Here is a 26,400-nt window from a genome sequence, read left to right as displayed (position 1 = left end):
AGCTAGATCTACTGTCTCTATTATATTATGACAGACCAGCTAGATCTACTGTCTCTATTATATTATGACAGACCAGCTAGATCTACTGTCTCTATTATAATATGACAGACCAGCTAGATCTACTGTCTCTATTATTTGATGACAGACCAGCTAGATCTACTGTCTCTATTATATTATGACAGACCAGCTAGATCTACTGTCTCTATTATATTATGACAGACCAGCTAGATCTACTGTCTCTATTATATTATGACAGACCAGCTAGATCTACTGTCTCTATTATATTATGACAGACCAGCTAGATCTACTGTCTCTATTATGACAGACCAGCTAGATCTACTGTCTCTATTATATTATGACAGACCAGCTAGATCTACTGTCTCTTATATTATGACAGACAGCTAGATCTACTGTCTTATTATATTATGACAGACCAGCTAGATCTACTGTCTCTATTATATTATGACAGACCAGGTAGATCTACTGTCTTAAATATATTATGACAGACCAGCTGGATCTACTGTCTCTATTATATTATGACAGACCATCTAGATCTACTGTCTCTATTATATTATGGCAGACTAGCTAGATCTACTATCTCTATTATATTGTGACAGAGCAGCTAGATCTACTGTCTCTATTATATTAGAGCAGACCAGCTAGATCTACTGTCTCTATTATATTATGGCAGACCAGCCAGATCTGCTGTCTCTATTATATTATGACAGAGCAGCTAGATCTACTGTCTCTGTTAGTATGGCAGGCCAGCTAGTTCTACAGTCCCTATTATATTATAGCAGACCAGCTAGATCTACTGTCTAAATTATATTATTGCAGACCAGCTAGATCTGTTGTTTCTGTTATATTATTGCAGACCAGCTAGATATACTGTCTCTATTATATTTTGACAGACCAACTAGATCTACTGTCTAAATTATATTATAACCGACCAGCTAGAGCTACTGTCTTAATTATATTATTGCAGACCAGCTAGATCTGCTGTTTCTATTATATTTTGACAGACCAACTAGATCTACTGTCTCTATATTATACTATTATTATTATATATATATATAATTAGCCCTCTGTTTTCATTTTTGACCTTTAGTCCCAGAAAAATGACCTTAACTCAAAAAGCGTTGAGGCCTAGACGCCATCTGGGCTAACAGCCCATGAGGCCTATGCTCACCAAGTTTCGTCTTCGAAGTCTTTTCCGTTTAGGAGAAATGGCCATGTCGTGATTGGTGATGCTTTGTACATTTGCAATATGAATCCATTCGCCATCTGCTGGAATTTACCAGGACAGCAGAAAAATGACCAAAATTAGAAAATGTTATAAAACGGAAACCGAATGTCCGAGAGACTTCCCGGAAGATCTGGCCCTGGTGCACGGCCCGCCGCCGTCTGCGAATTTAAAAAACATTTGCGGACGTCTAGTAAGGGCCCGTGCATTTGCAATATGGAGATTATCATCGATCATACAGTGAATGCCAAAAAGTGTCCTTCAGGTATGGAAGGAGACACAAATAACTGCTTTTGATACAATCGATCACCACATTCTTTTGGAGAGATTGGAAACCCAAAATTGGTCTACACGGACACATTCTGGCCTGGTTAAGATCTTATCTGTCGGAAAGATATCAGTTTGTCTCTGTGGATGGTTTGTCCTCTGACAAATAAACGGTTAATTTTGGTGTTCCTCAAGGTTCCGTTTTAGGAACACTATTGTTTTCACTATATATTTTACCTCTTGGTGATGTTATTCGGAAACATAATGTTAACTCACTGCTATGAGGATGATACACACCTGTACATTTCGATGAAACATGCTGAATCCCCAAAATTGCCATCCCTGGAAGCCTGTGTTTCAGATATTTATTATACCTTTATTTAACTAGGCAAGTCAGTTAAAAACAAATTCTGATTTTCAATGACTGCCTAGGAACAGTGGGTTAACTGCCTGTTCAGGGGCAGAACACCAGTTTTTTACCTTGCCAGCTCGGGGATTCAATCTTGCAACCTTTCGGTTACAAGTCCAACGCTCTAACCACTTGGCTACCTGCCATAAGGCAGTGGATGGCAGCAATTTTTCTACTTTTAAACTCGGACAAAACAGAGATGCTAGTTACTAGGTCCCAAGAAACAAATAGATCTTCTGTTGAATCTGACAATTAATCTTGATTGTTGTACAGTCGTCTCAAATAAAAACGTGGAGGACCTTGGGGTTACTCTGGACCCTGATCTCTCTTTTGACGAACATATCGAGAGGCTGTTTCACGGACAGCTTTTTTCCCCATCTACAAAACATTGCAACCTGTCCTGTTGGTACGTCAGTATTGGGACAGGACCAGTAACTGTCCTGTTCAGTACTAAGCACTTGGGACAGGACCAGTAACTGTCCTGTTAGTACTAAGCATTGGGAGAGTACCAGTAAACTGTCCTGTTAGTACTAAGCATTGGGAGGAGGAGAGGAAGCATTTCACTTTAAGGTCTACTACACCTGTTGTATTCAGCATTTCACTGTGAGGTCTACTACACCTGTTGTATTCATCATTTCACTGTAAGGTCTACTACACCTGTTGTATTCATAATTTCACTGTGAGGTCTACTACACCTGTTTGTATTCAGCATTTCACTGTGAGGTCTACTACACTGTTGTATTCAGCATTTCACTGTGAGGTCTACTACACCTGTTGTATCAGCATTTCACTGTAAGGTCTACTACACCTGTTGTATTCATAATTCACTGCGAGGTCTACTACACCTGTTGTACTCAGCATTTCACTGTGAGGTCTCTACACCTGTTGTATTCAGCATTTCACTGTGAGGTCTACTACACCTGTTGTATTCAGCATTTCACTGTAAGGTCTCCTACACCTGTTGTATTCAGCATTTCACTGTGAGGTCTACTACACCTGTTGTATTCAGCATTTCACTGTGAGGTCTACTACACCTGTTGTATTCAGCATTTCACTGTAAGGTCTTACTACACCTGTTGTATTCGGTGCATGTCACAAATAAAATCAGATTTTTAATTTTACCCCTTTTTCTCCCCAATTTCGTGTATCCAATTGTTCTTAGTAGCTACTATCTTGTCTCATCGCTACAACTCCCGTACGGGCTCGGGAGAGACGAAGGTTGAAAGTCACTTGTCCTCCGATACACAACCCAACCAAGCCACACTGCACCAATGTGTCGGAGGAAACACCGTGCACCTGGCAACCTTGGTTAGCGTGCACTGCGCCCGGGCCGCCACAGGAGTCACTGGTGTGCGATGAGACAAGGACATCCCTACCGGTCAAACCCTCCCTAACCCGGATGACGCTTGGCCAATTGTGCGTCGCCCCACGGACCTCCCAGTCGTGGCCGGTTACGACAGAGCATGGGCACGAACCCAGAGTCTCTGGTGGCACAGCTGGCGCTGCAGTACAGCGCCCTTACCCACTGCGCCACCCGGGAGGCCACAATAAAATCAGATGTGATTATGGCATGAATATATCTGCCATCCATGGCACCATACGGTCGTTGCATACCTTTCATACTAAGTGACAGGCAAGAGTTTCAGACAACAACAGTTTGTATTCAAGTATTCAATCATCAGATGTTTATTGTGTGGGGGAACATCTAGTCAAGGCATTAAGGCCTTCATAACAACCTCTACCTCAGCATTACATGATACAACCTCTCCAGACCACAGCGTTCTAGGACTAAATGAATGGACTGCTGTGTGTGTGTGTGTGTGTGTCTGCATCAGTCTGTGTCTCAGCGTCTCTCTCAGAAGGTGCTCTGTAGCAGACAGTGTGTGTGTGTGTGTGTGTCTGCATCAGTCTGTGTCTCAGCGTCTCTCTCAGAAGGTGCTCTGTAGCAGACAGTGACAGTATATGTGTGTATATGTGTGTGAGTCTGCATCAGTCTGTGTCCCAGCGTCTCTCTCAGAAGGTTGCTCTGTAGCAGACAGTGTGTGTGTGAGTCTGCATCAGTCTGTGTCCCAGCGTCTCTCTCAGAAGGTGCTCTGTAGCAGACAGTGACAGCCGCAGCCTGTGGGACATTCGTCCTGTGTTCTGAACCACTCCATCATGTGGGAGGTGTGCCCCCCGTGACCACAACTCAGACAGAAGTTAGAGGAGCCTCGGACAGCCACGTGACAGATGGCACACTGGAAGGTGAAGCGCTTACACACAGCACACTGAGTCCCCCGCACCTGGCTACGACAATGGCAGCAGTACACACCAAACTCTGAAGAGAGGGGGAGAGAGAGGAGGAGGAGAAGGAGAGGGGGTGGATGGAGGAGGAGGAGGGAGGAGGAGGAGAGGGGGTGGATGGAGGAGGAGGAGAGGGGTTGGATGGAGAGAGGAGGGAGGAGGAGGAGAGGGGGTGGATGGAGGAGGAGGAGAGGGGTTGGATGGAGAGAGGAGGGAGGAGGAGGAGAGGGGGTGGATGGAAAGAGGAGGGAGGAGAGGGAGTGGATGGAGAGGGGAGAGGAGGAGGAGGAGAGGGGGTGGATGGAGAGAGGAGGAGGAGAGGGGGTAGATGGAGAGAGGAGAAAGGAGGAGGAGAGGGGGTGGATGGAGAGGAGAGAGGAGGAGGAGAGGGGGGTAGATGGAGAGAGGAGAGAGGAGGAGGAGAGGGGGTAGATGGAGAGAGGAGGAGGAGAGGGGGTGGATGGAGAGAGGAGGGAGGAGAGGGGGTAGATGGAGAGAGGAGGCGGAGAGGGGGTGGATGGAGAGATGGAGAGAGGAGGAGGAGAGGGGGTAGATGGAGAGAGGAGAGAGGAGGAGGAGAGGGGGTAGATGGAGAGAGGAGGAGGAGAGGGGGTGGATGGAGAGAGGAGGGAGGAGAGGGGGTAGATGGAGGGAGGAGGAGAGAGGGGGGTAGATGGAGAGAGGAGAGAGGAGGAGGAGAGGGGGGTAGATGGAGGAGGAGGAGAGGGGGTGGAGGAGAGAGGAGAGAGGAGGATGAGAGGGGGTGGTAGAATGGAGAGAGGAGGAGAAGAAGGAGAGGGGGTGGATTGAGAGAGGAAGGAGGAGGAGGAGAGGGGGTGGATGGAGAGAGGAGGGAGGAGGAGGAGAGGGGGGTGGATGGAGAGAGGAGGAGGAGGAGGAGAGGGGTGTGGATGGAGAGAGGAAGGAGGAGGAGGAGAGGGGGTGGATGGAGAGAAGAGGGAGGAGGAGGAGAGGGGTTGGATGGAGAGAGGAGAGAGGAGGAGAAGAAGGAGAGGGGGTGGATTGAGAGAGGAGGGAGGAGAGGGGGTGGATGGAGAGAGGAGAGAGGAGGATGAGAGGGGGTAGATGGAGAGAGAGGAGGAGAAGAAGGAGAGGGGGTGGATGGGAGAGAGGAGAGAGGAGGATGAGAGGGGGTGGTAGATGGAGAGAGGAAGGAGGAGGAGGAGAGGGGTGGATGGAGAGAAGAGGGAGGAGGAGGAGAGGGGTTGGATGGAGAGAGGAGAGAGGAGGAGAAGAAGGAGAGGGGGTGGATGGAGAGAGGAGAGAGGAGGATGAGAGGGGGGTAGATGGAGAGAGGAAGGAGGAGGAGGAGAGGTTGGATGGATGGAGAGAAGAGGGAGGAGGAGGAGAGGGGTTGGATGGATGGAGAGAAGAGGGAGGAGGAGGAGAGGGGGTAGATGGAGAGAAGAGGGAGGAGGAGGAGGAGGGGTAGATGGAGAGAAGAGGGAGGAGGAGGAGAGGGGGGGGGGGTGGAGAGAAGAGGGAGGTGGAGGAGAGGGGGTAGATGGAGAGAAGAGGGAGGAGGAGGAGAGGGGTTGGATGGAGAGAAGAGGGAGGAGGAGGAGAGGGGGTGGATGGAGAGAAGAGGGAGGAGGGGGAGAGGGGGTGGATGGAGAGAAGAGGGAGGAGGAGGAGAGGGGTTGGATGGAGAGAAGAGGGAGGAGGAGGAGAGGGGGGGGGGTGGAGAGACGAACCAAATGGAGTCAGCAATCAATTCAAAGCTCAGAGTTAATCTCTATTGATGATCTCTCTCAGTACAAATACAACTCTTCTGGCTCCATTCATCCGTACCGTGGAGGTTCAGAGCTATAGCGCCATTTCAATTTAAAGGCAATGTTCCAGCGTTAGCAAAGACTGCATTCACGGTAAACACTGCATATATCAGCTCAATCATAAATGACCTTTAGATTTTATTTGAGACTGGGGTTGAATGGGGCCCTTCCTCTCTATCTGAGAGGTATATTACAGAGTTTTAGTACTACCCTGGTATACCATCTATCTAGGAGACTCACCCTGGGATACCATCTATCTAGGAGACTCACCCTGGGATACCATCTATCTAGGAGACTCACCATCTATCTAGGAGACTCACCCTGGTATACCATCTATCTAGGAGACTCACCCTGGTATACCATCTATCTAGGAGACTCACCCTGGGATACCATCTATTTAGGAGACTCAACCTGGTATACCGTCTATCTAGGAGACTCACCCTGGTATACCATCTATCTAGGAGACTCACCCTGGGATACCATCTATCTAGGAGACTCACCATCTATCTAGGAGACTCACCCTGGTATACCATCTATCTAGGAGACTTACCCTGTTTATACCATCTATCTAGGATACTCACCCTGGGATACCATCTATCTAGGAGACTCACCCTGGGATACCATCTATCTAGGAGACTCACCATCTTTCTAGGAGACTCACCCTGGTATACCATCAATCTAGGAGTCTCACCCTGGTATACCATCTATCTAGGAGACTCACCATCTATCTAGGAGACTCACCCTGGTATACCATCGATCTAGGAGACTCATCATCTACCTAGGAGACTCACCCTGGTATACCATCTATCTAGGAGACTCACCATCTATCTAGGAGACTCACCCTGGTATACCATCTATCTAGGAGACTCACCATCTATCTAGGAGACTCACCCTGGTATACTATATATCTAGGAGACTCACCATCTATCTAGGAGACTCACGCTGGGATACCATCTATCTAGAAGACTCACCCTGGTATACCATCTATCTAGGAGACTCACCATCTATCTAGGAGACATCTATCTAGGAGACCCACCATCTATCTAGGAGACTCACCATCTATCTAGGAGACTCACCATCTATCTCATCTATCTAGGAGACTCACCCTGGTATACCATCTATCTAGGAGACTCACCCTGGTATACGATCTATCTAGGAGACTCACCCTGGTATACGATCTATCTAGGAGACTCACCGATGCCTTTGTGAGGTTCAGGAGGACAGGATGTAAACTTGAGGACCTCGGCTCTCTTGTCCTTCAGACCCCATCGATGGAGGATCTCCCCGTAACACTTCTTAAAGTCATCAAACTGCATGGTGTTGGCTGGGTCCAGCAGCCTGAGAGGGTAGAGAGAGAGAACCGGAGATCTAGAACAGATAAGAGACTGCACAATGTTCCTATTGGTGCTGGTTCAGAACCGGTCCTAGGTAAGATGGCCAACATGTTGGTCCATTCTGACGCAGACATCAGCCTCTCTGTTGTTTCTCGTGTATGTCTATGAAGAAAACATTGGGTTGTCTTTGTTTATGTGTGTTTTTCTAACGTCTAATTCTGGACTCGACTCAATGACCTTTTATTCATGTCGTGTTGTTCTCTCTCTCGCTCGCGTGGGTCTGTGTACATCTGGTTGGCGTAGCGATAGTCGTCAGGCGAGGACTCCCCCAAGGGAGGGACGTGCTCCGGGTCTCGACCTAATGAAATAGACAGATCTCCTTTTACACAGATGGCTACATGTCATTGACACTGGGTATCTATGGAGAATATTAGCAGGTTAGACTGTATGTTCCACAGGAAGCAGCAGGTTAGACTGTATGTTCCACAGGAAGCAGCAGGTTAGACTGTATGTTCCACAGGAAGCAGCAGGTTAGACTGTATGTTCCACAGGAAGCAGCAGGTTAGACTGTATGTTCCACAGGAAGCAGCAGGTTAGACTGTATGTTCCACAGGAAGCAGCAGGTTAGACTGTATGTTCCACAGGAAGCAGCAGGTTAGACTGTATGTTCCACAGGAAGCAGCAGGTTAGACTGTATGTTCCACAGGAAGCAGCAGGTTAGACTGTATGTTCCACAGGAAGCAGCAGGTTAGACTGTATGTTCCACAGGAAGCAGCAGGTTAGACTGTATGTTCCACAGGAAGCAGCAGGTTAGACTGTATGTTCCACAGGAAGCAGCAGGTTAGACTGTATGTTCCACAGGAAGCAGCAGGTTAGACTGTATGTTCCACAGGAAGCAGCAGGTTAGACTGTATGTTCCACAGGAAGCAGCAGGTTAGACTGTATGTTCCACAGGAAGCAGCAGGTTAGACTGTATGTTCCACAGGAAGCAGCAGGTTAGACTGTATGTTCCACAGGAAGCAGCAGGTTAGACTGTATGTTCCACAGGAAGCAGCAGGTTAGACTATGTTCCACAGGAAGCAGCAGGTTAGACTGTATGTTCCACAGGAAGCAGCAGGTTAGACTGTATGTTCCACAGGAAGCAGCAGGTTAGACTGTATGTTCCACAGGAAGCAGCAGGTTAGACTGTATGTTCCACAGGAAGCAGCAGATTAGACTATGTTCCACAGGAAGCAGCAGGTTAGACTGTATGTTCCACAGGAAGCAGCAGGTTAGACTGTATGTTCCACAGGAAGCAGCAGGTTAGACTGTATGTTCCACAGGAAGCAGCAGGTCAGATTAAATCATGACTCTCCCATGTTCCCTAACAGTTATGAAAGTCGACTGATGATTAGGACACTTCTTTAGGTCAGAAACTCATCAGGACACACCCGTTGCTGACAGGTATATAAAATTGAGCACACAAGCCATGCAATCTCCATAGACAAACATTGGCAGTAGAGTGGTGGGAAGCCTTCCCAGAAGAGTGGAGGCTGTTATAGCAGCAAAGGGGGGACCAACTCCATATTAATGCCCATCCTTTTTGAATGAGATGTTGGATGAGCAGGTGTCCACATACTCTTGGTCATGTAGTGTACTAGTGAACAGGGTGCTAGTTGGGTCTTGGCACTGGCCTCTTCTGGGGTCACTGAGTTCATACCATAAACAGCCTTTTATTCCCATCCCGGGTTACATACCGATGCTCCAGGTGGTGGTGGTGGTGGAGTCTGAGGTGCTGTAACAGGAGCCTGACGACACAGAGCTGGATGTGTAGCTGGGCTGGAGGAGAGGAGAGGAGAGGAGAAAACATTTGAAAAATATTTTCAGAAAAAGGAATGGCTCCATATGCCAGACCAGGGAAAACAGTAACCAAGGTTACCCACGTTGAGGATATAAACTTTGACTTACGTATCGGGAGTGATGAGAGGGAAACAGAGAAGAGCGTTGCTGTCCATACAGAGAGAAGTAGTCCTGGGAACAGCCCTGGGTCCTGAACACACTACACAGCATGGCTAGAGTCTGGACATCACTCATCAGACTGTAGTGGTCCAGACTGGGGAGGAGAGGACAGAGGAGTCCTGAACACACTACACAGCATGGCTAGAGTCTGGACATCACTCATCAGACTGTAGTGGTCCAGACTGGGGAGGAGAGGACAGAGGAGTCCTGAACACACTACACAGCATGGCTAGAGTCTGGACATCACTCATCAGACTGTAGTGGTCCAGACTGGGGAGGAGAGGACAGAGGAGTCCTGAACACACTACACAGCATGGCTAGAGTCTGGACATCACTCATCAGACTGTAGTGGTCCAGACTGGGGAGGAGAGGACAGAGGAGTCCTGAACACACTACACAGCATGGCTAGAGTCTGGACATCACTCATCAGACTGTAGTGGTCCAGACTGGGGAGGAGAGGACAGAGGAGTCCTGAACACACTACACAGCATGGCTAGAGTCTGGACATCACTCATCAGACTGTAGTGGTCCAGACTGGGGAGGAGAGGACAGAGGAGTCCTGAACACACTACACAGCATGGCTAGAGTCTGGACATCACTCATCAGACTGTAGTGGTCCAGACTGGGGAGGAGAGGACAGAGGAGTCCTGAACACACTACACAGCATGGCTAGAGTCTGGACATCACTCATCAGACTGTAGTGGTCCAGACTGGGGAGGAGAGGACAGAGGAGTCCTGAACACACTACACAGCATGGCTAGAGTCTGGACATCACTCATCAGACTGTAGTGGTCCAGACTGGGGAGGAGAGGACAGAGGAGTCCTGAACACACTACACAGCATGGCTAGAGTCTGGACATCACTCATCAGACTGTAGTGGTCCAGACTGGGGAGGAGAGGACAGAGGAGTCCTGAACACACTACACAGCATGGCTAGAGTCTGGACATCACTCATCAGACTGTAGTGGTCCAGACTGGGGAGGAGAGGACAGAGGAGTCCTGAACACACTACACAGCATGGCTAGAGTCTGGACATCACTCATCAGACTGTAGTGGTCCAGACTGGGGAGGAGAGGACAGAGGAGTCCTGAACACACTACACAGCATGGCTAGAGTCTGGACATCACTCATCAGACTGTAGTGGTCCAGACTGGGGAGGAGAGGACAGAGGAGTCCTGAACACACTACACAGCATGGCTAGAGTCTGGACATCACTCATCAGACTGTAGTGGTCCAGACTGGGGAGGAGAGGACAGAGGAGTCCTGAACACACTACACAGCATGGCTAGAGTCTGGACATTAACATTAAGAACACCTTCCTAATATTGAATCAGTCTATGTCATGTCAGCAGGTGTTCATAATGTTTTGTTCACTAGTACAGTATATACAGTGTAGTATATTTGCCTGCTACTCACAGAGTCTCCAGCAGGTGGCGTCCAAATGGGTGTCTGGCCCAGGGAGCGTCTGCATCAGGGTCAGAGTCAGGACTGAGTTCTAGACTGGTGGCAGCCGAGGCCAGGGCCCACACCTACAGTACACAGAGTTAATACAGGGTCCTACAGTACACAGAGTTAATACAGGGTCCTACAGTACACAGAGTTAATACAGGGTCCTACAGTACACAGAGTTAACACAGGGCCCACACCTACAGTACACAGAGTTAATACAGGGCCCACACCTACAGTACACAGAGTTAATACAGGGTCCTACAGTACACAGAGTTAATACAGGGTCCTACAGTACACAGAGTTAATACAGGGTCCTACAGTACACAGAGTTAACACAGGGCCCACACCTACAGTACACAGAGTTAATACAGGGCCCACACCTACAGTACACAGAGTTAATACAGGGTCCTACAGTACACAGAGTTAACACAGGGCCCTACAGTACACAGAGTTAACACAGGGTCCTACAGTACACAGAGTTAATAACCTCTCTGATCAGTCCTACCTTAGCCACGCCTCTGATCAGTCCTACCTTAGCCACGCCTCTGATCAGTCCTACCTTAGCCACGCCTCTGATCAGTCCTACCTTAGCCACGCCTCTGATCAGTCCTACCTTAGCCACGCCTCTGATCAGTCCTACCTTAGCCACGCCTCTGATCAGTCCTACCTTAGCCACGCCTCTGATCAGTCCTACCTTAGCCACGCCTCTGATCAGTCCTACCTTAGCCACGCCTCTGATCAGTCCTACCTTAGCCACGCCTCTGATCAGTCCTACCTTAGCCACGCCTCTGATCAGTCCTACCTTAGCCACGCCTCTGATCAGTCCTACCTTAGCCACGCCTCTGATCAGTCCTACCTTAGCCACGCCTCTGATCAGTCCTACCTTAGCCACGCCTCTGATCAGTCCTACCTTAGCCACGCCTCTGATCAGTCCTACCTTAGCCACGCCTCTGATCAGTCCTACCTTAGCCACGCCTCTGATCAGTCCTACCTTAGCCACGCCTCTGATCAGTCCTACCTTAGCCACGCCTCTGATCAGTCCTACCTTAGCCACGCCTCTGATCAGTCCTACCTTAGCCACGCCTCTGATCAGTCCTACCTTAGCCACGCCTCTGATCAGTCCTACCTTAGCCACGCCTCTGATCAGTCCTACCTTAGCCACGCCTCTGATCAGTCCTACCTTAGCCACGCCTCTGATCAGTCCTACCTTAGCCACGCCTCTGATCAGTCCTACCTTAGCCACGCCTCTGATCAGTCCTACCTTAGCCACGCCTCTGATCAGTCCTACCTTAGCCACGCCTCTGATCAGTCCTACCTTAGCCACGCCTCTGATCAGTCCTACCTTAGCCACGCCTCTGATCAGTCCTACCTTAGCCACGCCTCTGATCAGTCCTACCTTAGCCACGCCTCTGATCAGTCCTACCTTAGCCACGCCTCTGATCAGTCCTACCTTAGCCACGCCTCTGATCAGTCCTACCTTAGCCACGCCTCTGATCAGTCCTACCTTAGCCACGCCTCTGATCAGTCCTACCTTAGCCACGCCTCTGATCAGTCCTACCTTAGCCACGCCTCTGATCAGTCCTACCTTAGCCACGCCTCTGATCAGTCCTACCTTAGCCACGCCTCTGATCAGTCCTACCTTAGCCACGCCTCTGATCAGTCCTACCTTAGCCACGCTCTGATCAGTCCTACCTTAGCCACGCCTCTGATCAGTCCTACCTTAGCCACGCCTCTGATCAGTCCTACCTTAGCCACGCCTCTGATCAGTCCTACCTTAGCCACGCCTCTGATCAGTCCTACCTTAGCCACGCCTCTGATCAGTCCTACCTTAGCCACGCCTCTGATCAGTCCTACCTTAGCCACGCCTCTGATCAGTCCTACCTTAGCCACGCCTCTGATCAGTCCTACCTTAGCCACGCCTCTGATCAGTCCTACCTTAGCCACGCCTCTGATCAGTCCTACCTTAGCCACGCCTCTGATCAGTCCTACCTTAGCCACGCCTCTGATCAGTCCTACCTTTAGCCACGCCTCTGATCAGTCCTACCTTAGCCACGCCTCTGATCAGTCCTACCTTAGCCACGCCTCTGATCAGTCCTACCTTAGCCACGCCTCTGATCAGTCCTACCTTAGCCACGCCTCTGATCAGTCCTACCTTAGCCACGCCTCTGATCAGTCCTACCTTAGCCACGCCTCTGATCAGTCCTACCTTAGCCACGCCTCTGATCAGTCCTACCTTAGCCACGCCTCTGATCAGTCCTACCTTAGCCACGTCTCTGCGTCCCACCACCAGAGCTGCTGCTGCATTCTTCTGACACGTGTCCTGTATGTCGTTCACATTCAGACTGCAGAGGGACAAACAGACATTACAGATGTTTCAACATGTTGAGGGACAGACAGACATTACAGATGTTTCAACATGTTGAGGGACAGACAGCTCATTACAGATGTTTCAACATGTTGAGGGACAAACAGACATTACAGATGTTTCAACATGTTGAGGGACAGACAGCTCATTACAGATGTTTCAACATGTTGAGGGACAAACAGACATTACAGATGTTTCAACATGTTGAGGGACAAACAGACATTACAGATGTTTCAACATGTTGAGGGACAAACAGACATTACAGATGTTTCAACATGTTGAGGGGACAGACAGCTCATTACAGATGTTTCAACATGTTGAGGGACAGACAGCTCATTACAGATGTTTCAACATGTTGAGGGACAGACAGCTCATTACAGATGTTTCAACATGTTGAGGGACAGACAGCTCATTACAGATGTTTCAACATGTTGAGGGACAAACAGACAGCACATTACAGATGTTTCAACATGTTGAGGGACAAACAGACAGCTCATTACAGATGTTTCAACATGTTGAGGGACAGACAGCTCATTACAGATGTTTCAACATGTTGAGGGACAAACAGACAGCACATTACAGATGTTTCAACATGTTGAGGGACAAACAGACAGCACATTACAGATGTTTCAACATGTTGAGGGACAAACAGACAGCACATTACAGATGTTTCAACATGTTGAGGGACAAACAGACAGCACATTACAGATGTTTCAAAATGTTGAGGGACAAACAGACAGCACATTACAGATGTTTCAACATGTTGAGGGACAAACAGACAGCACATTACAGATGTTTCAAAATGTTGAGGGACAAACAGACAGCACATTACAGATGTTTCAACATGTTGAGGGACAAACAGACAGCTCATTACAGATGTTTCAACATGTTGGGTACAGCATTATATTATAATATTAAGATGTCTTGAGCCAGGTACATGTACGTGTATGTCTCCCCCAGGGTGATGAACTCACATGTATGTCTCCCCCAGGGTGATGGAATAGCATGTATGTCTCCCCCAGGGTGATGAACTCACATGTATGTCTCCCCCAGGGTGATGAACTCGCATGTATGTCTCCCCCAGGGTGATGAACTCGCATGTATGTCTCCCCCAGGGTGATGAACTCGCATGTATGTCTCCCCCAGGGTGATGAACTCGCATGTATGTCTCCCCCAGGGTGATGAACTCGCATGTATGTCTCCCCCAGGGTGATGAACTCGCATGTATGTCTCCCCCAGGGTGATGAACTCACATGTATGTCTCCCCCAGGGTGATGAACTCACATGTATGTCTCCCCCAGGGTGATGAACTCACATGTATGTCTCCCCCAGGGTGATGAACTCACATGTATGTCTCCCCCAGGGTGATGAACTCACATGTATGTCTCCCCCAGGGTGATGAACTCACATGTATGTCTCCCCCAGGGTGATGAACTCACATGTATGTCTCCCCCAGGGTGATGAACTCACATGTATGTCTCCCCCAGGGTGATGAACTCACATGTATGTCTCCCCCAGGGTGATGAACTCACATGTATGTCTCCCCCAGGGTGATGAACTCACATGTATGTCTCCCCCAGGGCTTTGTGAACAGGCAGCAGACAGGAGATCTCCTGGATGATGACTTTCCCTGCCAGCTTTACGGGTCTGTTACCGTAGTCGGCTCCCTCGCGCTTCGTCTTGAACCGACGAGACTTCTGACAGACAGAAAAAGACACCAACATCACAGAACTGACCATAGATCAGGGCTAGACACCCTGGTGTTGTAGTGAGACCAGACAGAACTGACCATATTTCAGAGCTATAGACACCCTGGTGTTGTAGTGAGACCAGACAGAACTGACCACAGATCAGGGCTATAGACACCCTGGTGTTGTAGTGAGACCAGACAGAACTGACCATATTTCAGAGCTATAGACACCCTGGTGTTGTAGTGAGACCAGACAGAACTGACCACAGATCAGGGCTATAGACACCCTGGTGTTGTAGTGAGACCAGACAGAACTGACCATAGATTAGGGCTATAGACACCCTGGTGTTGTAGTGAGACCAGACAGAACTGACCACAGATCAGGGCTATAGACACCCTGGTGTTGTAGTGAGACCAGACAGAACTGACCATAGATCAGGGCTATAGACACCCTGGTGTTGTAGTGAGACCAGACAGAACTGACCATATTTCAGAGCTATAGACACCCTGGTGTTGTAGTGAGACCAGACAGAACTGACCATAGATCAGGGCTATAGGCACCCTGGTGTTGTAGTGAGACCAGACAGAATTGACCATAGATCAGGGCTAGACACCCTGGTGTTGTAGTGAGACCAGAAAGAACTGACCATAGATCAGGTCTATAGACACCCTGGTGTTGTAGTGAGACCAGACAGAACTGACCATAGATCAGGGCTAGACACCCTGGTGTTGTATTGAGACCAGACAGAATTGACCATAGATCAGGGCTAGACACCCTGGTGTTGTAGTGAGACCAGACAGAACTGACCATAGATCAGGCTATAGACACCCTGGTATTGTAGTGAGACCAGACAGAACTGACCATAGATCAGGGCTATAGACACCCTGGTATTGTAGTGAGACCAGACAGAACTGACCATAGATCAGGGCTATAGACACCCTGGTGTTGTAGTGAGACCAGACAGAACTGACCATAGATCAGGGCTATAGACACCCTGGTGTTGTAGTGAGACCAGACAGAACTGACCATAGATCAGGGCTATAGACACCCTGGTGTTGTAGTGAGACCAGACAGAACTGACCATATTTCAGAGCTATAGACACCCTGGTGTTGTAGTGAGACCAGACAGAACTGACCATAGATCAGGGCTATAGGCACCCTGGTGTTGTAGTGAGACCAGACAGAATTGACCATAGATCAGGGCTAAACACCCTGGTGTTGTAGTGAGACCAGACAGAACTGACCACAGATCAGGGCTAGACACCCTGGTGTTGTATTGAGACCAGACAGAATTGACCATAGATCAGGGCTAGACACCCTGGTGTTGTAGTGAGACCAGACAGAACTGACCCTAGATCAGGCTATAGACACCCTGGTGTTGTAGTGAGACCAGACAGAACTGACCATAGATCAGGGCTATAGACACCCTGGTGTTGTAGTGAGACCAGACAGAACTGACCATAGATCAGGGCTATAGACACCCTGGTGTTGTAGTGAGACCAGACAGAACTGACCATAGATCAGGGCTATAGACACCCTGGTGTTGTAGTGAGACCAGACAGAACTGACCATAGATCAGGGCTATAGACACCCTGGTGTTGTAGTGAGACCAGACAGAACTGACCATAGATCAGGTCTATAGACACCCTGGTGTTGCAGTGGTCCAGACCTGGGTTCAAACAGTACTGAAAATAATTGAATGTACTTTATCTGTGGGTGATTAAGCGAGCCTGGCTAAATGGACCAATAGATTAGTCCCAAAATGGTAAACCACGCCCACCTGGCACTCCAGACAGTCTAGAGCAAACGCTGAAAGTATTTGAAAGATTTAAAATAGGATCTGAACCCAGGTCTGGTATAGACTCTAGACCTCCTCCCCAGGTCTGGTATAGACTCTAGACCTCCTCCCCAGGTCTGGTATAGACTCTAGACCTCCTCCCCAGGTCTGGTATAGACTCTAGACCTCCTCCCCAGGTCTGGTATAGACTCTAGACCTCCTCCCCAGGTCTGGTATAGACTCTAGACCTCCTCCCCAGGTCTGGTATAGACTCTAGACCTCCTCCCCAGGTCTGGTATAGACTCTAGACCTTCTCCCCAGGTCTGGTATAGACTCTAGACCTCCTCCCCAGGTCTGGTATAGACTCTAGACCTCCTCCCCAGGTCTGGTATAGACTCTAGACCTCCTCCCCAGGTCTGGTATAGACTCTAGACCTTCTCCCCAGGTCTGGTATAGACACTAGACCTCCTCCCCAGGTCTGGTATAGACTCTAGACCTCCTCCCCAGGTCTGGTATAGACTTAGACCTCCCCAGGTCTGGTATAGACTCTAGACCTCCCCAGGTCTGGTATAGACTCTAGACCTCCCCAGGTCTGGTATAGACTCTAGACCTCCCCAGGTCTGGTATAGACTCTAGACCTCCTCCCCAGGTCTGCTATAGACACTAGACCTCCTCCCCAGGTCTGGTATAGACTCTAGACCTCCTCCCCAGGTCTGGTATAGACTCTAGACCTCCTCCCCAGGTCTGGTATAGACTCTAGACCTCCTCCCCATGTCTGGTATAGACTCTAGACCTCCTCCCCAGGTCTGGTATAGACTCTAGACCTCCTCCCCAGGTCTGCTGTAGACACTATACCTCCTCCCCAGGTCTGGTATAGACTCTAGACCTCCTCCCCAGGTCTGGTATAGACTCTAGACCTCCTCCCCAGGTCTGGTATAGACTCTAGACCTCCTCCCCAGGTCTGGTATAGACTCTAGACCTCCTCCCCAGGTCTGGTGTAGACTCTAGACCTCCTCCCCAGGTCTGGTATAGACTCTAGACCTCCTCCCCAGGTCTGGTATAGACTCTAGACCTCCTCCCCAGGTCTGCTGTAGACACTAGACCTCCCCAGGTCTGGTGTAGACTCTAGAACTCCTCCCCAGGTCTGCTGTAGACTCTAGACCTTCTCCCCAGGTCTGCTGTAGATTCTAGACCTCCTCCCCAGGTCTGGTATAGACTCTAGACCTTCTCCCCAGGTCTGGTATAGACTCTAGACCTTCTCCCCAGGTCTGGTATAGACTCTAGACCTTCTCCCCAGGTCTGGTATAGACTCTAGACCTTCTCCCCAGGTCTGGTATAGACTCTAGACCTTCTCCCCAGGTCTGGTATAGACTCTAGACCTTCTCCCCAGGTCTGGTATAGACTCTAGACCTTCTCCCCAGGTCTGGTATAGACTCTAGACCTCCCCAGGTCTGGTATAGACTCTAGACCTCCCCAGGTCTGGTATAGACTCTAGACCTCCCCAGGTCTGGTATAGACTCTAGACCTCCTCCCCAGGTCTGGTGTAGACTCTAGACCTCCTCCCCAGGTCTGGTGTAGACTCTAGACCTTCTCCCCAGGTCTGGAAGGCATTGTGGTGAGAATTTGTGAGAGGCCAACAGGCCTAAAGCTACATTACTGGGAGGTTGAACTCATCTCTCATGTTGACTAATGTCTTTTACGTTTCTGAAATGGTCAACAATTATTGATGTCAGTTACTGAGGAATTTGAACAAGAGGAATTTGAACATTTGTTGATGTTGTTGCCAGCAATCACACAACCTTACCTCAAGTGTTAAGAATTTGTAAGTAACAGACTTTGCCATCATTGAAGAGAGAGAGAGAGACAGAGAGAGAGAGGAGAGAGAGAAAAGAGAGGAGAGAGAGAGCGAGAGAGAGAAAAGAGAGGAGAGAGAGAGAGAGAGAAAAACAACGACAGAGAGAGAGGTTGAGTCATGATAAAACATGGTTATCCATACAGGTTATAGTGACTTAGTGACATCATGCAGGGTCCAGAGAGGAGAACAGAGAGACAGGAGAGACCCTGAAAAAAGCCCAAGAGGAGAGAGGCGGAGAGAGAGACACAGAGAGAGACAGCAGAGATCCTGAAGAAAGCCCAAGAGGAGAGAGGCGGAGAGAGAGACACAGAGAGAGACAGGAGAGACCCTGAAGAAAGCCCAAGAGGAGAGGCGGAGAGAGAGACACAGAGAGAGACAGGAGAGACCCTGAAGAAAGCCCAAGAGGAGAGAGGCAGAGAGAGAGACACAGAGAGAGACAGGAGAGACCCTGAAGAAAGCCCAAGAGGAGAGGCGGAGAGAGAGACACAGAGAGAGACAGGAGAGACCCTGAAGAAAGCCCAAGAGGAGAGAGGCGGAGAGAGAGACAGGAGAGACCCTGAAGAAAGCCCAAGAGGAGAGAGGCAGAGAGAGAGACACAGAGAGAGACAGGAGAGACACTGAAGAAAGCCCAAGAGGAGAGGCAGAGAGAGAGAGAGAGACACAGAGAGAGACAGGAGAGACCCTGAAGAAAGCCCAAGAGGAGAGGCAGAGAGAGAGACACAGAGAGAGACAGGAGAGACCCTGAAGAAAGCCCAAGAGGAGAGGCGGAGAGAGAGACACAGAGAGAGACAGCAGAGACCCTGAAGAAAGCCCAAGAGGAGAGGCGGAGAGAGAGACACAGAGAGAGACAGGAGAGACACTGAAGAAAGCCCAAGAGGAGAGGCAGAGAGAGAGACAGAGAGAGAGACAGGAGAGACCCTGAAGAAAGCCCAAGAGGAGAGGCGGAGAGAGAGACACAGAGAGAGACAGGAGAGACCCTGAAGAAAGCCCAAGAGGAGAGGCGGAGAGAGAGACACAGAGAGAGACAGGAGAGACCCTGAAGAAAGCCCAAGAGGAGAGGCGGAGAGAGAGGCGGATAGAGGGATGGACGGAAGGAGGGCGTGAGAACCAAATACCGGGCAGTCATGAATGGACCAGCGGCGAAGGCCAGACTGAGGAGGCTTCTGATTGGTGGAGATAGAGTGGACCAACCACAGCACAGAGATGGGAGGGGGCGGGCCAGGGGAGGCATGCCAGTCAGCGGGACAGCCAACACACAGGGAAGGGAGAGGAGAGGAGGGAAGGGAGAGGAGAGGAGAGGAGAGGAGAGGAGAGGAGAGGAGGGAAGGGAGAGGAGGGAAGGGAGAGGAGAGGAGGGAAGGGAGAGGAGGGAGAGGAGAGGAGGGAGAGGAGAGGAGGGAAGGGAGAGGAGAGGAGGGAAGGGAGAGGAGAGGAGGGAAGGGAGAGGAGAGGAGGGAAGGGAGAGGAGAGGAGGGAAGGGAGAGGAGAGGAGTGCAGGGAGAGGAGAGGAGGGAAGGGAGAGGAGAGAAGGGAGAGGAGAGGAGGGAAGGGAGAGGAGAGGAGAGAAGGGAGAGGAGAGGAGAGAAGGGAGAGGAGAGAAGGGAGAGGAGAGGAGAGGGAGAGGAGAGAAGGGAGAGGAGGGAAGGGAGAGGAGAGGAGAGAAGGGAAGGGAGAGGAGGGAAGGGAGAGGAGAGGAGGGAGAGGAGAGGAGAGGGAGAGGAGGGAAGGGAGAGGAGGGACACAAAACAACCATGAAGGTAAACACAAAACAACCCACAAGGTAAACACATCAACCACAACAGAATGGGAATGAAGGACCTAGGTAGTTACTAGTTATAGCTACAGTATAATGAATGACCTAGTAGTTACTAGTTATAGCTACAGTATAATGAATGACCTAGGTAGTTACTAGTTATAGCTACAGTATAATGAATGACCTAGGTAGTTACTAGTTATAGCTACAGTATAATTAATTACCTAGGTAGTTTCTAGTTATAGTTTATAGCTATAATGAATTACTTTTAGACTAGTTGAGTATCTGGAGCATCAGCATTTGTGGGTTCGATTACACGCTCAACATGGCCAGAAACAAATAACTTTCTTTTGAAACTCATCAGTCTACTCCCTTCACAGAACAGCACAAAATGTAGGGTTAGGGTTAGGGGTTAGGGTTAGGGGGGGTTAGGGTTAGCCATATCTCAGACAGGCCAATAAAAAGAAAAGTTTAAGATGGGCAAAAGAACATAGACACTGGACAGAGGAACTCTGCCTTGAAGGCCAGCATCCCAGAGTCACCTCTTCTCTGTTGACATTGAGACTGGACAGAGGAACTCTGCCTAGAAGGCCAGCATCCCAGAGTCGCCTCTTCACTGTTGACGTTGAGACTGGACAGAGGAACTCTGCCTAGAAGGCCAGCATCCCGGAGTCTCCTCTTCACTGTTGAGACTGCCTCATTGATAGGGTTGTTAAGGCAGTGGTATGTCATTAGAAAGATTGAAAAAAGCAAGGGGCCTAAACAGCTACCCTGGGGAATTCCATTATCGATCATAGTCCAGCAGACTATGATCGATTATGTCAAAAGCCACACTGAAATCTAACAAAACAGCCCCCACAATTTCTCTCAACCAATCATCAGTAATTTGCTTGTTGAATGTCGTTCTCTATAAGCGTGCTGAAAGTCTGTTGTCAATTTGTTTACTGTGAAATAGCATTGTATTTCCAGTATTATACTAAGGGTTGGTAACAGGCTGATTGGTCGGCTATTTGAGCCAGTAAAAGGGGCTTTACTATTCTTGGGTAGTGGAATGACTTTAGCTTCCCTCCAGGCCTGAGGAGAATAGCGGACAATATTGCCACATCTTAAATTTAAGCCTACTAGAATCTGCCAAATAGGAGTGGCAATATTGTCTGCAATTATCCTCAGTATATATTTTCCATTCAGATTGTCAGACCCTGGTGGCTTGTCATTGTTGATAGACAACAATATTTGTTTTCACCTCTTCCACACTGACTTTACAGAATTCACAAGTACAATTCTAGTCTTTCATAATCTGGTCCGATATACCTGAATGTGTAGTGTCAGCGTTTGTTGCTGGCATGTCATCCCGAAGTTTGCTTATCTCGCAAATTAAAAAGTCATTAAAGTAGTTGGCAATTTCAGTGGGTTTTGTGATGAATGAGCCATCTGATTCAATGAATGATGGAGCAGAGTTGGCTTTTATCTCTCAAAATGTAATTCAAGGTGCTTCAAAGCTGTTTACTATCATTGTTTATTTCATTTATCTTTATTTCAGAAGTTTCTCCTTTTTATTTAGATTCGTCACATCTGCTGCCAGACTAATTTGCCTTTTGCCTCTTCCCTCTCAACCATCTGCTGCCAGACTAATTTGCCTTTTGCATCTTCCCTCTCAACCATCTGCTGCCAGACTAATTTGCCTTTTGCATCTTCCCTCTCAACCATCTGCTGCCAGACTAATTTGCCTTTTGCCTCTTCCCTCTCAACCATCTGCTGCCAGACTAATTTGCCTTTTGCCTCTTCCCTCTCAACCATCTGCTGCCAGACTAATTTGCCTTTTGCCTCTTCCCTCTCAACCATCTGCTGCCAGACTAATTTGCCTTTTGCCTCTTCCCTCTCAACCATCTGCTGCCAGACTAATTTGCCTTTTGCCTCTTCCCTCTCAACCATCTGCTGCCAGACTAATTTGCCTTTTGCATCTTCCCTCTCAACCATCTGCTGCCAGACTAATTTGCCTTTTGCCTCTTCCCTCTCAACCATCTGCTGCCAGACTAATTTGCCTTTTGCCTCTTCCCTCTCAACCATCTGCTGCCAGACTAATTTGCCTTTTGCATCTTCCCTCTCAACCATCTGCTGCCAGACTAATTTGCCTTTTGCCTCTTCCCTCTCAACCATCTGCTGCCAGACTAATTTGCCTTTTGCATCTTCCCTCTCAACCATCTGCTGCCAGACTAATTTGCCTTTTGCCTCTTCCCTCTCAACCATCTGCTGCCAGACTAATTTGCCTTTTGCCTCTTCCCTCTCAACCATTTTTCAATTCTTCATCAATCTAAGGGGATTTAACAGTTTTTACAGTCATTTTCTTAATGGGTGCTTATTAGTAACTGGAATAAGCAATTTCATAAATGTGTCAAGTGCAGCGTCTGGTTGCTCCTCATTACACACCACAGACCAGGAGCATCTGGTTGCTCCTCATTACACACCACAGACCAGGAGCGTCTGGTTGCTCCTCATTACACACCACAGACCAGCAGCGTCTGGTTGCTCCTCATTACACACCACAGACCAGGAGCGTCTGGTTGCTCCTCATTACACACCACAGACCAGCAGCGTCTGGTTGCTCCTCATTACACACCACAGACCAGCAGCGTCTGGTTGCTCCTCATTACACACCACAGACCAGCAGCGTCTGGTTGCTCCTCATTACACACCACAGACCAGCAGCGTCTGGTTGCTCCTCATTACAGACCACAGACCAGCAGCGTCTGGTTGCTCCTCATTACACACCACAGACCAGCAGCGTCTGGTTGCTCCTCATTACACACCACAGACCAGCAGCGTCTGGTTGCTCCTCATTACACACCACAGACCAGCAGCGTCTGGTTGCTCCTCATTACACACCACAGACCAGCAGCGTCTGGTTGCTCCTCATTACACACCACAGACCAGCAGCGTCTGGTTGCTCCTCATTACACACCACAGACCAGCAGCGTCTGGTTGCTCCTCATTACACACCAAAGACCAGCAGCGTCTGGTTGCTCCTCATTACACACCACAGACCAGCAGCGTCTGGTTGCTCCTCATTACACACCACAGACCAGCAGCGTCTGGTTGCTCCTCATTACAGACCACAGACCAGCAGCGTCTGGTTGCTCCTCATTACACACCACAGACCAGCAGCGTCTGGTTGCTCCTCATTACACACCACAGACCAGCAAATAATCTTTACATCATCAACATAGGAATCACTACAGAACTTATTGTATGACCTTTTGAACCCTATATTAGGCCCAGCCTGACCTCTTATACACTATATTAGGCCCATCCTGACCTCTTATACACTATATTAGGCCCAGCCTTTGGAACTGTGGTTTTCCTAGACATGGCTACTATATAGTGATCACTACATCCTATGGATCTGGATACTACTTTAAAGCCAATTTCTGCAGCATTAGTAAAGATGTGATCAATACATATTGATGATGTCATTCCTGTGCTGTTTGTAACTACCCTGGTAGGTTGACTGATAACCTGAACCAGGTTGCAGGCACTAGTTACTGTTTGAAGCTTTCTCTTGAGTGGGCAGCCTGATGAATGTAGGTCAATATTTAAATCCCCCAGAAAATATACCTCCCTGTAGGTATCATATACATTATCAACCATTTCACACATATTATCCAGATACTGACTGTTAACACTTGGTGGTCTATAGCAGCTTCCCACCAGAATGGGCTTTAGGTGAGGCAGATGAACCCTGTAGCCATATTACTTCAACAGTATGAGATCGTCTCTAAGCTTTACAGGAATGTGGTTCTGAATATAAACAGCAACACCTCCACCACTGGCATTTCTGTCTTTTCTGTAGATGTTATAACCATGTATTGCCACCACTGTATCAAAGGTATTATCTAAGTGAGTTTCAGAGATATGGTGGTATTAAACATTTAGTATTGTAGATATGTAGTGGTGTAATAATGTTATATGATGTACTGTTTTATATGTAATGTAAGTGCCTTAATATGTTTGGACCCCAGGAAGAGTAGCTGCTGCCTCGGCAGGAATTAATGGGGATACATAATAAACCCCAGGAAGAGTAGCTGCTGCCTTGGCAGGAACTAATGGGGATCCATAATAAACCCCAGAAAGAGTAGCTGCTGCCTCGGCAGGAACTAATGGGGATCCATAATAAACCCCAGGAAGAGTAGCTGCTGCCTTGGCAGGAACTAATGGGGATCCATAATAAACCCCAGGAAGAGTAGCTGCTGCCTCGGCAGGAACTAATGGGGATACATAATAAACCCCAGGAAGAGTAGCTGCTGCCTCGGCAGGAACTAATGGGGATCCATAATAAACCCCAGGAAGAGTAGCTGCTGCCTCGGCAGGAACTAATGGGGATCCATAATAAACCCCAGGAAGAGTAGCTGCTGCCTCGGCAGGAACTAATGGGGATCCATAATAAACCCCAGGAAGAGTAGCTGCTGCCTCGGCAGGAACTAATGGGGATCCATAATAAACCCCAGGAAGAGTAGCTGCTGCCTCGGCAGGAACTAATGGGGATCCATAATAAACCCCAGGAAGAGTAACTGCTGCCTCGGCAGGAACTAATGGGGATCCATAATAAACCCCAGGAAGAGTAGCTGCTGCCTTGGCAGGAACTAATGGGGATCCATAATAAACCCCAGGAAGAGTAGCTGCTGCCTCGGCAGGAACTAATGGGGATCCATAATAAACCCCAGGAAGAGTAGCTGCTGCCTTGACAGGAACTAATGGGGATCCATAATAAACCCCAGGAAGAGTAGCTGCTGCCTCGGCAGGAACTAATGGGGATCCATAATAAACCCCAGGAAGAGTAGCTGCTGCCTTGGCAGGAACTAATGGGGATCCATAATAAACCCCAGGAAGAGTAGCTGCTGCCTTGACAGGAACTAATGGAGATCCATAATAAACCCCAGGAAGAGTAGCTGCTGCCTCGGCAGGAACTAATGGAGATTCATAATAAACCCCAGGAAGAGTAGCTGCTGCCTTGACAGGAACTAATGGGGATCCATAATAAACCCCAGGAAGAGTAGCTGCTGCCTTGACAGGAACTAATGGGGATCCATAATAAACCCCAGGAAGAGTAGTTGCTGCCTCGGCAGGAACTAATGGGGATACATAATAAACCCCAGGAAGAGTAGCTGCTGCCTCGGCAGGAACTAATGGGGATCCATAATAAACCCCAGGAAGAGTAGCTGCTGCCTCGGCAGGAACTAATGGGGATCCATAATAAACCCCAGGAAGAGTAGCTGCTGCCTCGGCAGGAACTAATGGGGATCCATAATAAACCCCAGGAAGAGTAGCTGCTGCCTCGGCAGGAACTAATGGGGATCCATAATAAACCCCAGGAAGAGTAGCTGCTGCCTCGGCAGGAACTAATGGGGATACATAATAAACCCCAGGAAGAGTAGCTGCTGCCTCGGCAGGAACTAATGGGAATCCATAATAAACCCCAGGAAGAGTAGCTGCTGCCTCGGCAGGAACTAATGGGGATCCATAATAAACCCCAGGAAGAGTAGCTGCTGCCTCGGCAGGAACTAATGGGTATCCATAATAAACCCCAGGAAGAGTAGCTGCTGCCTCGGCAGGAACTAATGGGGATCCATAATAAACCCCAGGAAGAGTAGCTGCTGCCTCGACAGGAACTAATGGGGATCCATAATAAACCCCAGGAAGAGTAGCTGCTGCCTCGGCAGGAACTAATGGGGATCCATAATAAACCCCAGGAAGAGTAGCTGCTGCCTTGACAGGAACTAATGGGGATCCATAATAAACCCCAGGAAGAGTAGCTGCTGCCTTGACAGGAACTAATGGGGATCCATAATAAACCCCAGGAAGAGTAGCTGCTGCCTTGACAGGAACTAATGGGGATCCATAATAAACCCCAGGAAGAGTAGCTGCTGCCTTGGCAGGAACTAATGCGGATCCATAATAAACCCCAGGAAGAGTAGCTGCTGCCTTGGCAGGAACTAATGGGGATCCATAATAAACCCCAGGAAGAGTAGCTGCTGCCTTGGCAGGAACTGCTCCCCAGCGCGTGTCCTACGCTCCCCAGCGCGTGTCCTACGCTCCCCAGCGCGTGTCCTACGCTCCCCAGTGTGTGTTGTGTGTGTCCTACGCTCCCCAGTCCGTGTTGTGTGTGTCCTACGCTCCCCAGTCCGTGTT

The 26,400-nt window shown here is 49.0% G+C and overlaps 1 protein-coding gene across 2 annotated transcripts in view; it reads right to left on the bottom strand.

The window, feature by feature from the left end:
• Window positions 1–3,579: 3,579 nt before the first annotated feature.
• The window catches only part of LOC109886711 (GATOR complex protein WDR59-like), a 62,842-nt gene continuing 40,021 nt past the window's right edge, over window positions 3,580–26,400 (bottom strand). Inside the window, exons 19-27 of one of the 2 annotated variants that reach the window (XM_031820442.1) lie at window positions 19,580–19,627; window positions 14,705–14,838; window positions 13,037–13,118; window positions 10,744–10,856; window positions 9,277–9,421; window positions 9,066–9,147; window positions 7,567–7,687; window positions 7,191–7,333; window positions 3,580–4,236 (exon numbers count right to left, since the gene is read on the bottom strand). In XM_031820442.1, the coding sequence (XP_031676302.1) occupies window positions 4,001–4,236; window positions 7,191–7,333; window positions 7,567–7,687; window positions 9,066–9,147; window positions 9,277–9,421; window positions 10,744–10,856; window positions 13,037–13,118; window positions 14,705–14,838; window positions 19,580–19,627 (1,104 nt within the window). In that variant the 3' untranslated portion in view covers window positions 3,580–4,000. The remainder of the gene's footprint in view (window positions 4,237–7,190; window positions 7,334–7,566; window positions 7,688–9,065; window positions 9,148–9,276; window positions 9,422–10,743; window positions 10,857–13,036; window positions 13,119–14,704; window positions 14,839–19,579; window positions 19,628–26,400) is intronic. The other variant, XM_031820443.1, reaches the window with a different exon arrangement.

This window comes from Oncorhynchus kisutch, unplaced genomic scaffold (assembly GCF_002021735.2).
Source record: "Oncorhynchus kisutch isolate 150728-3 unplaced genomic scaffold, Okis_V2 scaffold3385, whole genome shotgun sequence".
Classification (NCBI taxonomy): Eukaryota; Metazoa; Chordata; class Actinopteri; order Salmoniformes; family Salmonidae; genus Oncorhynchus; species Oncorhynchus kisutch.
This window is presented reverse-complemented; position numbering and strand designations above follow the sequence as displayed.